The sequence below is a fragment of the Paroedura picta genome, chromosome 14 (genome assembly GCF_049243985.1).
Source record: "Paroedura picta isolate Pp20150507F chromosome 14, Ppicta_v3.0, whole genome shotgun sequence".
NCBI lineage: Eukaryota > Metazoa > Chordata > Lepidosauria > Squamata > Gekkonidae > Paroedura > Paroedura picta.
This window is the reverse complement of record NC_135382.1, coordinates 22568530-22587208: the sequence shown is the minus strand read 5'-3', so window position 1 is coordinate 22587208 and position 18679 is coordinate 22568530. Positions and strand designations below refer to the sequence as shown.

Sequence of the window (18679 nt, the reverse complement as noted above, 5' to 3'; positions counted from 1 at the left end):
GGAGATCTTAGGAGTGGTGGTGGGGGAGAGAGAGGAAGTGACATCATATCCAAGTCACTGCAGTCTTTGCCATAGAGAACAGTGGAGATTCCTAGAGCATCCCTATGTGGAGGTCATCCCTCCCCCCCCCCCGCCCTCATCAGTTTTTTTAGGATGGGGGATTTTCTATCCCAAGTGGGTAAATGGGAGGCCTATTGGGAACTGCTGTCCTTCTCTGTAGTAGAAGACCCAGTAGGTCCTGAACACACAACTAGTTTTGTGACAGGTTTGCCCATTGGTGGGAGAGCTTAAATAGCAAATTTTGCTTTTGAAAAGATCCGTTGTTGAACTCATATCAGCGATTCCAGAGCTTAAGGATAGTCAAAGCATAGTTGATTCTCCTGCACAAATTCATGGAGGTGTAATTTATAATTATACATCATTATATACATATCCACACCAGTGTATTTTGGTGGAGGATGAAACTGATGTCTTTTCCCTCCTATTGGTGCAAAAACGTAGGGTGCTGGTCAGGTTGTATACGATTTTCAGTAGAAAGGAGCAGGTCAGTGATAGTTAATCCTCCTCTGCTTGGGATTGGGGTGTGACCAATTCGCCTTGTAGTAACGCACAATGTTGCATACTGGTGCTGGCTGGGTTTTTCTGCACAAGGGAGCTGGCCTTCATGGTGGCTGGGACTATCTGATCGCTCTCTTCAGCTGCACAGCATAAAAGGAAGCAAAGCATTTAGTTTCTCTTCCATATTCCATTTCGGGCAGTGCGTGCCTTGCTATGTGGAGGAACCAGAGTTCAGCCCCTAGGTATACTTTAAAAAGCAACCTGGCTGGGATTTCTACCTGATACTTTGGCAGAGTTATGTCCTTCTGGGCAAGTTTGCATGAGCTTTTGGGGAGGGCGGTATATAAATGTGAAAAATAAAGATTGATTTGGTCTATGGCCATTCTTTAATGTCTTAATTGTTCAGGTTATGAACACTACTTTGAAGAGTGGCCACTATCCCAGTGCAGCTACCCTTCCAGCTATAGGCAGAGGATTCTCCCCGGAAAGCCTTGAGTTGGGGCTGCACCCAGCCTTGTGAGGAAAGGGCCGGGATCCAAAGCACATGACCTAGTGAGAGCATTGACCAATTTAGGATTCGTCGTCTTGACAGTCTCCCGGTCTTTATGGATGGCCCTCGTGTTATAAATAGGGAGGTGGGTGGAAGTGCCAGTGATTTCATATTGAGCAGGGATCTCTGAGGCTTTCTAAATTTAGCTTGGAAGCTTGAACCCTGCTCTGCATTCGTGCCATGTAATTAAGAGGTAATTAGAGTCTCATGCTGCGACTGCAGATGCATTGGCAGGAGTTTTGCTACTTGGTTCGGAGCGCCTTTCCCTGAGTGCATTCAGCTGGGGCTTGCGTGAACTGAAGGAGCCGAGCCGCGTCTGCCTTTGACAGCTTGCAGAACGGAGCTGTCTCAGACCCAGGCTGGCAGTTCTGTCATGTCACACGGGACCATTAGTCCCTCGAGGCCTAACTAGACACTGAAAGATGGGTGTGGCGTAAAGGGATTCTCAAAAACTAGCCTTCCCAAACATTGACCTGATGGGTGGTGAGTGAAAGGTAACCCCTTTGAGATAACATTCCAGTCACGTCGGGCCGGGGATAGGTGGTTTTCTATTGCAACATCTGTGCGGTCCGGATTTGAATTCCTGCCTTTCCATGGAGGCTCACCTTGGGTCCTGTCACACACCCTCGGTCTAGCTTACCTCACAGGGTTGTTGTAAAGATCAAATGGAGGAGAGGAGGAGGATGTAAAACCATCTGGGTCACCATTGGAGAGAAAGGTTGGGGGTGTCAGTAAAGATAACAAGGCAGTTCCCTAGGCCAGGGGTAGTCAACCTGTGGTCCTCCAGATGTCCATGGACTACAATTCCCATGAGCCCCTGCCAGAAAATGCTGGCAGGGGCTCATGGGAATTGTAGTCCATGGACATCTGGAGGACCACAGGTTGACTACCCCTGCCCTAGGCAATATAGTCAGATGCTTAGGCATGCGGGCCCTACGTGCAACATAAGAAGCTAGGCAAGAACTCTTGAAATCGGGGAGCTCCCCCCGCACCAGCCCCCAAACTAGCTCATACACGTTGACCCAACTGCATATTGAGCTGAGGGGATTTCACCCACCCTAATTTCCCTGATGAGCTCTTGAAATTCTTTTAAAAAAATTATTATTCCTTTACAAAGCCTATAAAAGCTGTAAATTCAAAATAGAGATGATTGTTCAGGACACAGCAATTAGCGTAATGGAGTCAGCGTCTCGACTCCTTTTTTGTGTGTCTGTGTTTAATAGCGGAGAGCTATTAAGGTTTGGTGCCTCCTTTTCTCTGTATAATGTCGGCCTTTCGGTCCTGCAGATTCTCAAAGCTATCTTCTGAACCTCCCATGCACCCCCCCACACACACACACACAGTAGTGGCGGAATGGAAAGCTTGTGATGCTGTATCCCAGGAACCTCGTCTGTATCTTCAGATCCCCCCAGTCCTTGACCAGTGTTCATGGAGACAGATCAAAAGGGGAGCATTCATCAGCAGCCGGACAATCTCATTTTACTGTAGGATTATAAATGACCTAGTCCTGGAAACCAGAAAGGCAAAAAAACAAAGCTCCAGGCTTGCTTTTTCATCTCAAAAAATAAAGCGTGTGTGTGTGTGTGTGTGTGTCAACCAGACCACCTGGTGAGAGCACAGTGCAGGAGAGAGCTTGGCCTGATACTGCACCTTCGAGGGTGGGATCTGGGGGACCCCCGGTTTGAATTTGCACCCTGCTGTGAGGTCAGCTGGGTGAATTTGGGCCAATCACTTCCTCTCTGCGTAACTGACCTCCCAGGACAGTGGCTGTGGGCTGAAACGAAGGGGAGCATGATAATGTAAGCCACTTGGGACCCCGACTGCAGAGTAAAGCGAGGTATAATAAATGCATTTGGTGTGTTGACTAATTAAAGTGCAGGTTCCCAAAGGGGTTAGAAAACATCAAAGTGGGGCTGGGAGTGTCCTGCAGGTGAGCGAGGAGAGAGGAGAAGGAAGCACAGGGCGATCTAGTAGGAGAAAATTCTGGGAGTTCTGATGGCAAATTTGGGGTTACACCACAGGAATGCAGGTTGTTATTCAGATCTGAGAGTCCTGTGGATTATATTGGGGAGGGAGAAAAATGATTCAGGATGACTTTGTGAGCTGCTCCTGAAAATAGCAATAAGCATAGCAGCAGGTCCTGAAATTCAGCAACTTCAGAAATGATCTCTGCTTCAAGAAGAATGACGATTGCTTCACGAAAGTCCCCCTGTGTTTTATGCATCTGTCACATTTGGATAGACCAGGCTTGTTCATTTGAACTGTTGCTCCTCAAGCTGAGGGCAGTGGGGCCCAAACCCCTGCATTGGGGGACAGATACGGAGATGGATGTGGGAAGACCCAGCCATTGGCCTTAAAAGCCCACTCTTAGAAGGAAAGGTTTCTTTCCAACATCTTTTAATTGCAAGCTGTGTAATAGAGCCAAAACAGTTGTTGGCGGCCTGATGTGGGGTAGAGGCTGGAGCACTGGGCCAGGACCTGGGATGCTTGGGTTCCATTCCCACACTCAACCAGGGAAACCTGCCAGGTGACCCCGGGCCCATCACAGCCTTTCAGCCTAAACTACCCTCGTACGGTGGTTGAGGAGGGGGGAATGATGGGGAAAGCTGGCTTGGTATAGTGGTTCAGAGTGGCGGCCTCTAATCTGGAGAGCCAGGTTTGATTCTCCTCTCTTCTACATGCAGCCAGCTGGGTGACCTTAGGCCAGTCACAGTCCTGTTAGAGCTGTTCTCACAGAGCAGTGTTCTCACAGAGCTCTCTTAGCCCCACCTCCCTCACAGGGTGTCTGTCGGGAGAGGAAAGGGAAGGTGAATGTAAGCTGCTTTGAGACTCCTTTTTGTACTGCAGTGAAAAGTGGGGTATAAAACCTGCCCTTCCTCTTCCTCCTCCTCACTGTGTCTCCGATAAAGGAGAAAAGTGGTATATGAAGAAAAAATAAGTTTAAAAAAAGGAAGTTAAAAAGGAAAGGATGCTAGCAAGTCAGTCTTTGATTCACCTCTAAGCTGTTCCTTTTACCATCTTGAGCAACACTTGTTTAAGACTATTTCTGGAATAGCAGTGGAGCATCAGCTTTCCACCCTCCAGGTTTGCCCTGGAGAGCTCCTTCTTCTACAACTGATCGCAAGACTACAGAGATCAGTTTCCCTGGAGAAAATGGATCCCTTGAAGGGCGGGCTCTATGGCCTTAGACCATGCTGAGGTCTCTCCCCTCCCCAAGCCATGCCCCTCTCTAGACTTCACCTCCCAAATCTCCAGGAATTCCCCAATCTAAAACTGCTTACCCTGACAATGCAGCTCACCCATGGGTGCTCTTCTCCGAGTTACTGTGCAGCGGCCAACGCTGACTCTGAGCAACCAGGGGGCTTTGACTTTTCATGAAGAGCAGCAGTTCCCTTTTTGCCTTTTTCTCCCTCTAACCACAGAATGCTTGGGGGAACTATTTATATCCCTCGCTTGCCTCCTTGCAAAGCTCTTTGCCCCTCCGGCTGGTCATGGCACCTGCCATTCGTATCCCCCGGGTGGGGGGGGGGGACGCTTGCTCAAGTCCTTGTGGTTTCCTGACTTCCCTGCCCACTTGAGAGTCATGCTCCTGAAGCAGCCAAACATACGTCTGGTGCAAGCATCCCCCCCATGCAGACCCCTTCCAAGACTGCCAGCAGACGATGGTATGCAAATACAGCTGACTTGGACATCCTCCTGCTGTGGCAACAGCTGGGCAGGGAATGAGTCCCAACCCTTATACGGCAGCTGAGCCTCAGAGGCCTTGATGGGTCAGGAGCTGCAGGGACAAAAAGGAGGTTTCTAAACCTGGGTACACCTGCAGGGGCAATGGAGGAGGGAGGGGCTGAGTTGGTTGCTGCACCTTCCTTCTGCTGATTTTTCTCTGGTCCTTTTCTCACCAGTCATAAACTCAGCAGGAAGAAAAACTAGATGGTAGAGGGTGGAAAATCAGCAGGAGGGAAAGAGTTGAGCAGCCCCCTCTCCTTGCCACTAACCTTGGGCTCCCAAACCCCTCCCCACCAGGTCCCTGGCAGATGTCGGTTGCATTTGAGCTTTTGAGAGAACACACAAGTAAAGGTAGGGATGTTTCACCCCAGTACTTAATAGGGAGCTGTGCCATAACAGCTCTGGATTTCTCCCCCTCCCCATAGTAAGGATATCTGTCCATCTCTCCCAAGGGTCCAGCACCATGGCTGGGCTTCATTTTCCTGTGCAGTTTTCTAGTGTGTTAGAATAGTTTGGCCCACTTTACAGTCATCCGGCTTTGTAAGATGGCCGCCCCATCTTGCCCCAAGGGTGATGAAGACCAAGTCAACTGAGATGAGACTGGAAGTGAAACCAGGGGGGCGGATGGCCCATACTGTAGGAAGTGTACTGGGAGGTGCAAGGGAAGAGGTCAGCACAGTTGACAGAAATAAGAAGCTGGGCAGTCGCTAATCTGGAGACTTCAACTGGATCACCCCATTTGCAGGATTTCTTCTGTGGTTTTCCTTTGAAATTAGGGGGTTGTGGCAGCCATCTTGAACTGCCCCAGGAGAGACACCACGATACCTAGCGTGGCAGAGCAGTTGACATGTTGGGTTGGCTACTCATGCAGCCACAAAGCTGCCACGGGGACACTTTTTCTAGTTTATGAGCTTTTGTGTGTACCTGCACACGAAAGCTCAAACCTTGAATAAGACTATTGGTCCTAAAGTTGCCAAAGGACTCTTTTACATTTGTTCTGCTGCTTCAGACCAGCAAGTGCCGGGAAGCTGGCAGTACGTTTTGTGAAGTCTCTTGAACCGGCCTCCAGCTGTAACCTTCTCGGCTCCTGCCTGGGGCCTGTGCTTTCTCTCCTCCTTACTAAGAAGGGGCGTCCTGTCGAGCCGGCCCTCTCCTCCCCGCTGCTTCCAGCCAGGAGCTCGTCTCGCTCCCGGCTTCATTAAAGAGCTATTAAAAGCAGGCAGGGAGTGGCTTCTTGTTTCCCCCGGCCTCCCCTGACACCTCTCCGCCTTGCCCCTGCCAGCAACAGCCATTAAATAACTATTTCAGGGCTCCGGCAAAGCGGCCTCCACTTAGACATTTCCAAGCACATCAGAACAAACGGTGCCCGCGGTACAGCATAATGGCAGGGCACTTACCCCAAAAGGGGGAAGCAAGGCAGGACGGCTGGGGGTGCCTTCCCCTCCCCTCCCCACCCTCTGCCCTGCTGCAGAGGGCTTGTTATGCCCATCGAGGCAGAGTCAATAGAGCAAAATATGATGGTTGGGAAGGCTGATCACAAAGGACCCTGTGCTTAGTTTTAAAAACATGTCTATCCCTTCCATCTACAACTTTTGAAGGAGGCACTTACTAATGCCAACGAAACATTTCAATTGTAAAAAGTAGAGCCGCAGTTCAACTCCTGTCCCAAGCTCTGCCCGGAACCCACTCAGGGGCCTTGAGATCCCCCGTAAAAAGCATCCCACAGATTGTGTTCTTAGGGTAACCGCTTTTGTGAACTGGCTCTTCCCAAATCCGGCATCAAGGCCCTACCTTCTGTGCAGGACTGTTCCGAGTGCTGTGCTAATATATGATACAAGCAGCGCTGAAGGAACTTTAGAACTGCTTTTGTTAAGCAGCCAACAGGATTCCCCCAATGTGAGCCCAGGCATTTGTGAGTCCAAGCTGGGACTTTCACGTCCCAGCCAACTTATGGCAGCCCCACTGTGTGTTCCAGGCAAGAGAGACCAAGAGAGGTGGTTTGCTGTCGGCTTCCAGCGAAGATCAACGGCCTCCCATACAAAGACTGAACAGGGCCTGCTTCGATTACCGAGAGCTGGTGAATGGGGCTAGCCTGGGCCATCTGGGTCAGGGCACTTGCTAATTCGCAGTTAACTTATAAAGTAAAATACACACAGTGGGGATTTCCTCCTCCCCATGGCCAGTCATCTGCTCTCAAAATCACAATCATTTTTCACACACAAGAATCCACAGCTTTTTGCAATAGGCCACAGCGGCTTCCTGAATTAACAGGACATGTTCATGGGGATAAATGCACAGGCCTATTTCCAAGGGGGTCGCCTATGTTGGTCTGAAGCAGCAGAACAACTTTTGAGCGCAGCGGCAGCTTTGTTATGCTGTATGTAAATTTACTCTGACACTTTGCTTATAAGTATAAACTGATTCCAGGACATTGTATCTGAGGAAGTGTGCACACACACGAAAGCTCAAACCACGAATCAAACTTTGGTCTCAAAGGTGCCACGGGACTCAACATTCGTTCTGCACAGGGCTATTTAATAGTACCCAGTGGTGACAGCTACAAATCTAACACAGTTTCCGTTTGTATCAAAAGGGAACTAAGCACACCACTTTCTCAAAGGAACAGCATCTCTGTGAAACACACTGAAAAGCCAGGAGTACTGTGTGCATTAAGATCTTTGCAAATATTGCAAGAAACCCCAAACCTAAAAAGATCCTCAAGTTCTACTTTGATGCCTCCTGTCTTACCAAATGCAGTGCAAGGGGGACACCTACTGACAGGATGTCTTCATGACATGCTTTTAAGGATGGTTTTCTTTTCATTGCATCTAAAGAAGGGAGCTCCCAAAAGCTCACGCTGTAATCGTTAAGGTGCCCACCGGACTCTTGGTTTTGTTATGCCGCTTATGACTCCACCTCTTTTGATGACATGTTTACCTAAGTCTTTTTTTCTGCTCAGATCTCACTGTGTACCTGCCCACCGGCCCTTGGTGCAAATACATAAATGGTTCTCTGTCCAGTAGGGAGATACAATATCCTGCTTGTATCTGACAAAGGGAGCTTTGGCTCTCGAAAGCTCAGACCCCCAAAATCTTCTTGGTCTTCAAGCTACTACTGGACTTGAGCCTACTATAAACCCGCCCAGCTATCCTCTGAAACAAAAAGAGACAATTTATCTAACTGCAAATCAGCTTAGGGCGCATTTCAGGTGTGTGGGTTCAGAGGGAAACGCTGAGTGAGATAAGGAGGCTGACATTATTTCTTCAAGCACTTTTTGTTTTTAATTTCTTGTTATACAAAGAAGCATACATCATCATTCAGGAGGGGGAGGGGCAGGGGCTTTCCACTTTAAGTACTACTCAGAGTTGTACACTCTTAACACAAAAAAGGTTCCTGTGTTCACAGGTACCTTGAGAGCCACCCAAAAAAAAAATCAAAAAACAAAATACTGGCTCCTTTCCGGTTTCCTCTGTTGCTATTATTGCACATTTGAGAAAAATCTTGGATCAAAAGGCACAGTAAAAACAGAATCACCTAGTGCTTCTACAGTAGATATTTCCACACACGCGCTATACAACATAAAACTAAATTCTTTAGACATGTATACATACAGACACACACATAAAAAAAAAACACCATGCACTAGCTGGGACTTAAAGAGTTTTCTTGCTGCATCGTAATATACAAACAAAGTATAGTTTAATATTGTAAACAAATGGCATGCACAAAGACTACAGCAAAAAAAAAAATCTTTTAACGTAGTATCTGAGAGCTATGATGCTTAAATAAAACAAAATATATAATTTACTAGTCCTCAGTGTTTATGTGCCATTCTTGTCCTAGTGAAAGTTTTAAAATTCCGGATATTTTTTTTTTCCTGGTTCAGTTTGGTTCACATATTGGCAGCTTGAAAGTTTAGCGACAGATATGGCTTTACTTCTTTGCATTGTACCTCACAAAGAGGGGATTTTTTTTTTCATAAAAAAAGGAAAATTACTCCACTTGGGCGCAGCTTCTTAAGCTGCTCTCTTCCGCTATAGGACGTTAACACCCCCAAAAAATATTTGTACAATTTGCTGGGCTGCACTGGAGAGAGAACGAACGGGGAGTTCCAGTGGCCTTTTTGGCAAGTTGGCCTTCAAAACAAATGGATAATTTGGAGGAAACGTTGGCTTCAGCTTCCACTCCAAACGGATACGTAAAATTAAAAGTAACTATAACAATAGCAGCAGCCCATCACGGCTGCCTCTGCTCAAGTGCAGTCATATTAGTCCCAATTTCCGAGTCTGGAGATTATTAGGGCAACTATCTTGAGCCCAAGCACTCTGGCTCTACAAAGTGGAGGGGCGTGTGTGTGTGTGTGTGTGTGTGTGGGGGGGGGGATTCTGCCCTATTCCCTCCCCTGCTTGAAAAGATATTTGTTCCCTCACATCAGGAGGAGAAGGCGCTTCAATGGGGGGAAGACAGCTGCGTAAAAAGGCACCCCTTTTTGTCAAGCTCCTCCCTCCCCACCGGTAAAGTAGCCTGTGGGTTAGATCAGGCACAGTTCCACACAGTGGTTGCCCAATAGGTGTCCGCTCCTTTCAGCCACGGCTTTCTTCGCGGAGTCCAGGCTGGGAAAGGTGACCAGGGCCTCTCCGCTGGGCTGCCCGCTGAAGTTGTAAAGCAGGAGGATGGAATCCGTGTGGAGCTGCAGGGAGAGAGAAGACAGTCAGGAAACAGGGAAAGGGGAGAGGGAGAGTTCAGAAGACTGACAAGGAATTAAGGCCTCTCTGGAGAACAAGAATTAGAAAGAGGGGAAGGCAAAGAGAAGAGACAGAGAGAGGAGGAACTAGGGGGGAAATCAGATCACGGGGAGTGTGAAATTAGGAACTCTTAAGTGTTTCTGCATTGGGAAACACCTGGGGATTTTGGAGGTGAAGCCCGGAGTCGGTGGGTATGAATATGCCATAGACTCCACCCTCCAAAGCAACCACTTTCTCCAGGGGGACCGATCTCCATTCTTGGAGATCAGCTATAACCGCGGGAGAGCTCCAGGCCCCACCCGGAAGTTGGCAACCAAACACTGCATGCAAAAGTGTCTGGGGGAGGAAAGGAAATTCAAACAGCAAAGTCTGGACATTCTACACTGAAAATGCGTGTTGAGACACCGAAAAGCAAGAGGGGTGGGAGAAAAGTAATTTAATAAAAATCAAACAGAATGCCCCCCCCCCAATAAAAAATAAAAATCATTCATTGAGCGAGGGGAAAATACAGACATCTTGTAGGACTTTTTGAAGAGCAGCTAGTAAATATGCACATGAAGAAGAGGCTTAGAGGCAGGGCAATTTCTTCTGAGACAGGCAACACCCTAAATGGGTGACATCGCAAATGGAATCAGGCAAAATTCGCACGAGAGTCTAGGGGTGCTCTTAGACTATCCCCTTAGGGGAGCCTTTCTCAACTTCTTTACCCTGGAGCATTCTCCAGGCTTTGAGAAACCCTAGGAGTGGCTTTCAATGATGCCAAATGATACTGGAATGCTGGTTTTGCCAAGGCCCTGAAAACAGCACTGCACCGGTTAGGCTAGGACCGGTTCCAACTCTCCTTCCAGAGAACTGTAACTTCAGAAGTCTGGTGGGTGCTCCTCCACGAAAAGATCACCCAAGGGTGGGCAGCTAGATTCAAGTCTCTCGGGTGCTCCTGGACACGAATCTCGCTGCTCTTTTGCCTCCTGTAGCAGTGGTGGGCAGGTTTCGTGTAGAGTCAGACAGCAGAGGCCTTGGGTACAGCCTCTGCAGAGGGTATTGCTCCGCTTTTCCTCTCTATGCCCTTTGAGCAGTTCTCATGTTACGTTCAACACATGTACAGCTGAGTGTGTAAGCAGAACCCCATGTTTAGCCAGAGGACGGTTTCATTTGTAAAATGAGCACGCTAGCGGTTTGTTACAAGCCAGTGAGTCTTCCTGGATGCGGGCTTGAAGTTTCCATTTCTCCACCCCTTTTTAAATGCCCATAATTTATGCCCTGCTTAAAGTCCCCTGCTTCTCCGATGCCACCTGCTAGAGAAGCTGGGCATTACAACTCAACGGGGGAGGGTAGGCGAAGAGGACAAAAATGCACACTGCACATGTTCAGAAGCACTCTCGTCCTTAAGAATATACATTTTTCGGGATGGAAAACTATCTCACGCAGTAAACTGAAAGAAAGCCATCACAATTGCTGGAAATAGAAACACCCCTCGGCCCCACACAACCCAAAGTTAAAGGCGTACTGTTTTGCCCGGGTTGGATGACGCCCAGCGACAGGGACAGAAGTGTCTTGTTAGATGAAGAAAGCGGCCAATATAATCGCGACAGCTTAACCGGGAAGACCTCTCCAGAAACAAGAGATTGCCAAGCGACCACGTAACCTCCCCCCCCCGCCCAGCCCCACCCTGCACACATGCTGTTCCTTGCAGGGAAACAAGCCCCTGCCCCAATCATCAGCACCACCAGATTAGTCAATTCATGCATGGCACGAAAGCAGGCTCACGTTAGCAAGGAAAGTCCCCACCGCAAGCCGGGAAGGAAACAAATCAGCCTCCCCCCCGATCCACCCCCCAATCATTTTGCCCCTTCTCCGTCTGTTCCCGAAGGCTCCGTGGCTGCTAGGCCAAGCTTACCTTCATCGGAGGTTACAAACAGTTACAAACAGACCCATTCTTTCGGTGCTTGTAACACACTCCTGGCTTGGTCGTTGAGCTGCACGAGGCCACTGTAGTCATCGGGGGCATACTACAGTACAAGTGCGACACACACAAGGTCAGTCTTCGCGCCACCAGCCGGCCGCACAGACCGGCACTTGCAAGCTTAGAAGAAAAGGGGTGAGCGACCGGCATCGGGGAAGACAAAGGTGCAGGGGTACGCAACTTGGCCTTCTATGGAGCTGGACTGAGGGTTGCCAGCTCTGGCGTTGGAAATACCGGGAGATTTGGGGGGTGGGGCCTAGGGAGAGAGGGGTTTGGGGAGGGGAGGGACCATAGGCTCCGCCCTCCAAAGCAGCCATTTTCTTCAGGGAAGCTGATGTCTGTAGCCTGGAATGCTTTTGTCATTCCTGGAAATCTCTGGGCACCACCTGGTGACTGGCGAGGCTGTTCCCTAAGCTGACAATAATACAGGGTTTAGTTCAGGGATGGATGGCCAAACCGTGGCTTCTCCAGATATCCACAGACTACAATGACCATGAGCCCCTGCCAGTACGGTACTGGCAGGGGCTCATGGCCATTGTAGTCCATTGACACCTGGAAAGCCATGGGATGGCCCCTCGGGGTTTAGGCAGCCTTAGGGTATAGATGTGGAATTTAATGGAAGCATCTTTTGGACAAAGAAGTCTCCCTCCTTGTTTTTGGGTGAGCCACAGGAGGCTGGCAAGAGTACCAGACAGGAACACAACCCCAAATGCTCAGAAAATAGAGAAGCCCCAGACACATCTTGGCATAGACTAACTGGGTTGTGGGGAACTGGAAAGGCAAGAGAAAATACAAGGGGGGGGGGAGATAATCAAGAGAGGAACAGGAGACCAGAGATGGGAGGCAAGGGGTGGAGGGAACTCAGGGCAGATCCCTCCCAAATGCTGCCCTTCCCAGATGCCATGCCCAAATCTCTAGGAATTTCCCAATCCAGAGTTGACAAGTTCACCCCGATAGTATGTTTCTCCCAAGAACAACTGAGCTAGGACTTTTCCCAACATGAGCTTTCCCTGTGTTTCCTGCTAAATGAAGTTTCATGCCACCAAACAGCAGCGGTATGACATTCCCTACCAAAAGAAGATGTTGTCCTTACTTTTCGGAACGATGTAAGATGTTCAAAGGCTAAAGCTACAGCATCCCACTCTATCCCCCAATTGTGGAAGGCGGGGCCACAGAGAAACCCTTTTTGCTGACCAAGAACACATCAATAGATAGGGGGGGCTCAGAACCACACTTCCATTAACCCAGAGATCATGCACTCTTTGGGTGATTTCTCCTGAGCCAAAACGTAACTCCTTCCCCTCAAAAAAGCATTGCCAGATAAGCAGGTAAAGTTCAAACTGACCAGAATTCCAAGTTCTTGGTGGCAAAATATATCAAAAGGCAAAGGAGTCGGGAATGACAGTAGGGCATCATTGCAATATGATACTGTAACATGTTTGCAATCCATTACTGATTTTTTAAATAAAAGCCCCCTGATGCAGGTGTGCAGGGGGTGGTGCTTATAGGGACGGAAGGAAGGAAAATAGTGCAAATGTAGGCAGGACCTGCAAATAAGTGCTACAGAGGTTCACTCTCCTTGTGCCCACACCTGTACTAAGGCACCCCATAGGGATGGTAGCTACATGCAGAGCATTACGCTTATGCATACGGTACAAAAGCTTTATGCTCTATCCGAGTCCAGCATGCTCAAACTGCCCCTTACGTGACAAGGACACCGAGGGCCCTTCTATTTCTGCAGGGTGCATTTGACGAGATTGCACGGTCTCCTAGATGCCATGCAAATAAGCCAGAAACTTCACCTCTCCATGCTTTGCCTCCTTGGCCACCTAACACAAGCGGGGATCCTGCTGCCGCCACCATGCCCACTCCGGGTGGCAGGAACAAGAACCTAGATGCCACAGCATGCCCGCACACTCCTCCAGCCAGGTAAGGAAACATTCTTTTCATACAGAAGAGGCTCAGGTCAAGCTCATCTTTATGGTTCCTTTCCTCTAGCTCAGAGCCAAGAGCAAGCCCTGCCTCCCAGCAGCAGCACCAGAGCTGAATACCCGGTGACTGTTCGCCTGCAGCCACAAATTAAGCCTCTTCGTAACAGTTACAGCCCTGAGAAAACTGGCTTTGTCTGGTTGGCTAACAGTGGCCCAATTTGGAGAGCGATTCTGTACTGCGAGCCGTCCAGGAAGACTTAAAGCACTCTTGAGACACAAAGAGACACCGACTGTGCCGAGTCTCCACGGCATAAATAGAAGTCCAGTTAAGGTGTATGAGATCTTTTAGAAGTCCGTTTGCTTTCAGAAGCCAAAGCGAGTTAAAGAGCTGTGGGAAAGGCCCCTTCAGGGAGGCTCAACTAGCCAGGCTCTGAGGTTGGCTTGTTAAGCACAATTAACCTTCTCATTGTTTTTGTGCTTTACAGACACGGCTTAATCATGGCTTGTTTTGCTCTGAAACCCAGGAGGAGAAGGGTTGGAGGGGCAAAGGGTCAAGCTTTTACGTGAACCACCCAGAGTCGTATGGAAGGGCGGTATGAAAATCTGAGTAAAATAAATAAATAAATATTAAGATAAAGGTAAAGGTATCTCCTGTGCAAGCACCGAGTCATGTCTGACCCTTGGGGTGACGCCCTCTAGCGTTTTCTTGGCAGACTCAATACGGGGTGGTTTGCCAGTGCCTTCTCCAGTCATTACCGTTTACCCCCCAGCAAGCTGGGTACTCATTTTACCGACCTCGGAAGGATGGAAGGCTGAGTCAACCTTGAGCTGGCTGCTGGGATCGAACTCCCAGCCTCATGGGCAAAGCTTTCAGACCGCGTGTCTGCTGCCTTACCCCTTTGCACCACAAGGGGGTGGTGTAAATGTTCCAAAATGTTTTATGTAAACCGCCCAGAGCCATAGGGAAGGGCGGTATAAAAATATAAATAAATAAATAAAGAGGCTCTAATATTAAGATATGCTGTGGCTAATCAAGATTGCCTCCAAGCTGAATCCTGGCTTCACGAACTAACCATTGTTCAAATAAACCAGGCTTTCGCATTCTGTCTGGCCTGGGCCAGTCCGCACAGAGGTCACTCCGGACTCAAGACTGTTCAGGCTTTCAGCTGCAGCTATCAATCAACATTACGCGCATGAGTGACTTCTCTTTCATCTGAAGGGGCTATTCCTAGATTACTTTTCCTGTACCCAAATTTATATTCACGGCAGTAAGGGCTGGACGTTCGCAAAAAGAAATGGTGCTGAGAATGCACAAAGTAAAATCATGCTGGCAAACAGAGCGACCAACACTTGCTCAATTGCTGTGCTTAATTCCAAATTTGACATTGGGATCGCTAAACCACTGAAAATACCTTTTTGGATTGAAGGATTTCCTTTCAACAGGCGGATGTATAGTATTTTGCCAAAAAGATAGCTAGACCAATAGTATGGATAAAGAAATCTAGGCCGGTATTCCAGGTCCTGTGAGCCCTGAGCTGTTTGTTTCAAGGCAACAAATAACCCCGGAGGCCCCTTCCAACTCTATCATTCTGGTTCTGCTCAAGACTGCTTTCGAGAACCATTTGGGTGAGAAGTTTGTTTGCCCGAAATCACAGCTGAGATTTGTGGGGCTCCAAGTCCCACACCTGATCCTGCCCTCTACACTGGAAGACAAAAAAGGGCTTCCCTCTCTCTTCTGGTCAGTCCACGGAAGCTTTGGCAGGATGGGTATCCTGCAGGGCCAGAATCTGACATGGCTTAGAACAGAGATGCTGTGGGGCCATGTAAGGTGTCTGGTTTCTTAAGCAACTCGGAGAAGAGAGGAGGTTTTTGTTCAAGTCTGTATTTGAAGGGAAACCTTTAAATCCTCATGAAGTCAGCAACAATGAGGCCTCCGGTCCTGGCAGGGAAGAGGCATAGATGCTAATGCCTTGGGCATCTTGCCAACAGTTTAGTACACTACATCCCCCCCCCCCACCCCATTTTACAGGTTTTAGACTACATTTGGCCATCAGGTCTGTTGAAAAAGCCAAAAGATTAAACACAATAAAGCTACTTTTTAGCAGCAGGCGGGACTATAAGGCAACGGAAGTTCAGCACAAGTTGAGCTGATATTTACTTCTAAGTCAAGGCTGAAGCTGCAAAGCATCCCCCCTCCCCAGGGCAGCCCTGCTGTCTTAGACCACCCACTCCCTTCCCCTTTTTTACAGGAACACACACACTTGGTTGCCCAGCCACAAAGTGGGCTGCAAGTATTTTCATGACGGTATGTGCTCAAAAGCCCATTGAAAGCAAGAAACCTTAAGACTGGGTGCATGATTTCCACCCAGAATGTGTCCCATTCATTGGTAATTGCCACAGTTTTGTCCACTTGAAGTAAGGGTGCCAACCTCCAGGTAGGAACTGGGGATCTCCCAGGATTATAGCTCCTCTCCAGACTGCAGAGATCATTTCCCCTGGAGAGTTTTGGAGCGTGGGCTCTGTGGCACTGTATCCCACTGAGGTTTGTCCTCTCCAGACTCCAGCCCCAAATTTTCAGGAGTTTCCTAACCTGGATGTGGCAACCCTACTCCCCTCATCCCCCACTGGTGGCCAGGGGGAAACTGGGAACCCTAATTTCAAGTGGGACCTGGCTTCGCGTCCCTCCCACCTCGCTGGCACCAGGCATCTTTCCCCTCCTCAGCTATGGCCAATGGCAACAAAAGCCCCCCCCCCTACAGATGGAACTCAGCTCTTTGCTCAACAAACATGGAGAAACTAATCCAATTAGGTAGCCTCTGGGTCGGCCCCCCGAATAGACTATGGCAGGGGTAGTCAAACTGCGGCCCTCCAGATGTCCATGGACTACAATTCCCAGAAGCCCCTGCCAGCATTCGCTGGCAGGGACTTCTGGGAATTGTAGTCCATGGACATCTGGAGGGCCGCAGTTTGACTACCCCTGGACTATGGGATGAGTTAACGATTTATTCCTTTTTGAAAAACTCCTGAGCAAGGTAGAGTCAAATGGAGGGATTAAGGGACGGATTAAGAGAGAGAAGTCAAATCCCATAGGAATGTCCCGAGCAGCCACTTGTCTTAAACTTTTCTTTCTTGTTGAAAGATGAATCCAAGTAAGGATAGCAGCTCAGAGGAAAGTAAGCAAAAACCTATTCCACCCTCCTAAACAACCTGTTGCTAATTTTATTATACTAATGACCGGAATTGTTATTGGGTGTCTTTCAAGGAGTGACCAGCTCTCAGTCCAAGCCTTCCTGTCAGAGTTCTTGCAACGGTACAAACAAGATACTCCTACGTACCTTGCCCTGAGCTCTTTGGAAAGTTACCAGTAGGATCAGGACATGGCAAAGTGGGGGGGGGGGGGGAGGATCATCAGCAATTAAAAAACTGAAATGCACACCATTTCAAAGATCTAGCTCTAATATTACTGTTTTGGGGAACACCAAAACATGGTGAGAACACCATGAAGGTGAGTTTTCCAAACTGGTTTGATAAGGTTGGGTTGAATGTATCTTTGTGTGGCAAGAACTGGTACTTAGTATGTCAGGGTGAACTAGATAACTTGCTAGAGGTTTCTTGCACGGGGACAGGGTAAATTCTACATCTTGCCACAAAGAAGGCCCTAACACCTAATGGCTTCCCCCATGCAAAGGCTGCCTTCCACAGAGAGTAACTGCTGGTCTCAGGACTACTTTGCTTTCAACCTCCCAAATAACATCCAGATGGAAATGCCAAATCCAGTTCCAAGGACCACAGAAAAGTAGAAGATTAGAGACTGAATTGAAAGCTGTCCTTGATCATGGCCGGCTACCACCATGGGGTGGCACCCCTCTAGGCCTTGGCATGTCTATGGAGAAAGCTTGGCCTATTTTAGACTGGACCTGGAAAATGAGTTTGTGCCCAGATTGGGAGTGCTGCTAAGGGTGGTAACAACTAGTTCTTTTTTCCTGTTTCTGTCTCCTTTCAGCATTGGCAGAAGAGTCTGCTCACAAGGGCGGTGGCCGAAGGACAAAGAGCCACAGCAGTCAAATTGGTTCTGGCCAAAGAAATAGCTCCTAGCCAGAAGCCCAATATGTCTGTTCCCTGGCAAGTGTTTGACTCCACTTAAGAGAAATTTCTTACCCACACTTTCCCTGCCTGTTAAGCCATGAGATGGGGGAAGGTTCAAACTGCAGTTCACCCCTGAGCGAGAGAAAGGGGGTGGAGGGGGGGGAAAGGAAGGGAAAGGCCCGATACTAACCTGATAGCCCTGGAAGAAGCTGAGGATTTCCTTCATGCCTGTGTTGTAGGGCAATCCCTGCATCCGGACAAGAGCGCCCGGCTGGGGCAGCATCGGAGTGTGTGAGGCCGTTGCAGCTGCTGCCACTGCTGCGGGGGGAGCCGCAATGTAACCCACCGTGGTGGGGGACACCGGAGGGCTGAAAGAGAAGGAGAGGCCGCTGGGACCAGAGTGGGCTGGTTCACCCCTGCAAAGCTCACTTGGGGTCTGGCCGCTGGATTTAAAAGCTGGGACGCAAGAGCTCACTGACGCACACAAGCTGAGATGGGCGTGGAAACCTCCCCCACCAGGCCACTTTCCAGTTATCATGCTTTGAATTGGGGCCAATTCAAACTACCTTGGACTGACGCGGCCTAAGGACGTACGAAGAGCCCTGCTGGATCAGACCAATGGCCCATCTAGTCCAGCATCCTGTCTCACGCGGTGGCCAACTGGCTCCTTGGGGCAGTGGAACAAGAGGGCTTTTTCACCGTCAAGTCACAGCTGACTTAGGATGAATCCTTACCACAGTGGTTCTCAGCGTTGGGGTCCTGACCCCTAATGGGGTCACCTGGTCCCTTCCGCAGGGTCGCCCAGGTGCCGGCAGTCAGTGGCAGAACCATGGCAATGGCCACCTCCACGCTCCCTCAATTGTTTTGTACCTGCGCGCTCCGGCCCCGCACGTCTGTGCATGCCACCCCCACTGCCTCCCCATCACGACCCTGGTGCTCCTTGGAGGTCCTCCCATCCAAATACCAGCTAGGGGTTGACCCTGCTGAGCTTCGGGTTACCTAGGCCAGGGGTAGTCAACCTGTGGTCCTCCAGATGTCCGTGGAATACAATTCCCATGAGCCCCTGCCAGCAAACGCGTTTGCTGGCAGGGGCTCATGGGAATTGTAGTCCATGGACATC

The 18679-nt window shown here is 49.2% G+C and overlaps 1 protein-coding gene across 3 annotated transcripts in view; it reads right to left on the bottom strand.

Annotated features, from left to right (window-relative positions):
* Window positions 1-8089: 8089 nt before the first annotated feature.
* Window positions 8090-18679, bottom strand: part of ESRP2 (epithelial splicing regulatory protein 2) — a 60749-nt gene continuing 50159 nt past the window's right edge. For 2 of the 3 annotated variants that reach the window (XM_077310968.1, XM_077310965.1), the window contains 2 exons: window positions 17750-17927; window positions 8090-9524 (listed from right to left, as the gene is read on the bottom strand). In XM_077310968.1, coding sequence (XP_077167083.1) covers window positions 9366-9524; window positions 17750-17927 — 337 coding nt within the window. In that variant the 3' untranslated portion in view covers window positions 8090-9365. Of the gene's footprint in view, window positions 9525-11476; window positions 11589-17749; window positions 17928-18679 lie in introns of all 3 variants that reach the window. The other variant, XM_077310967.1, reaches the window with a different exon arrangement.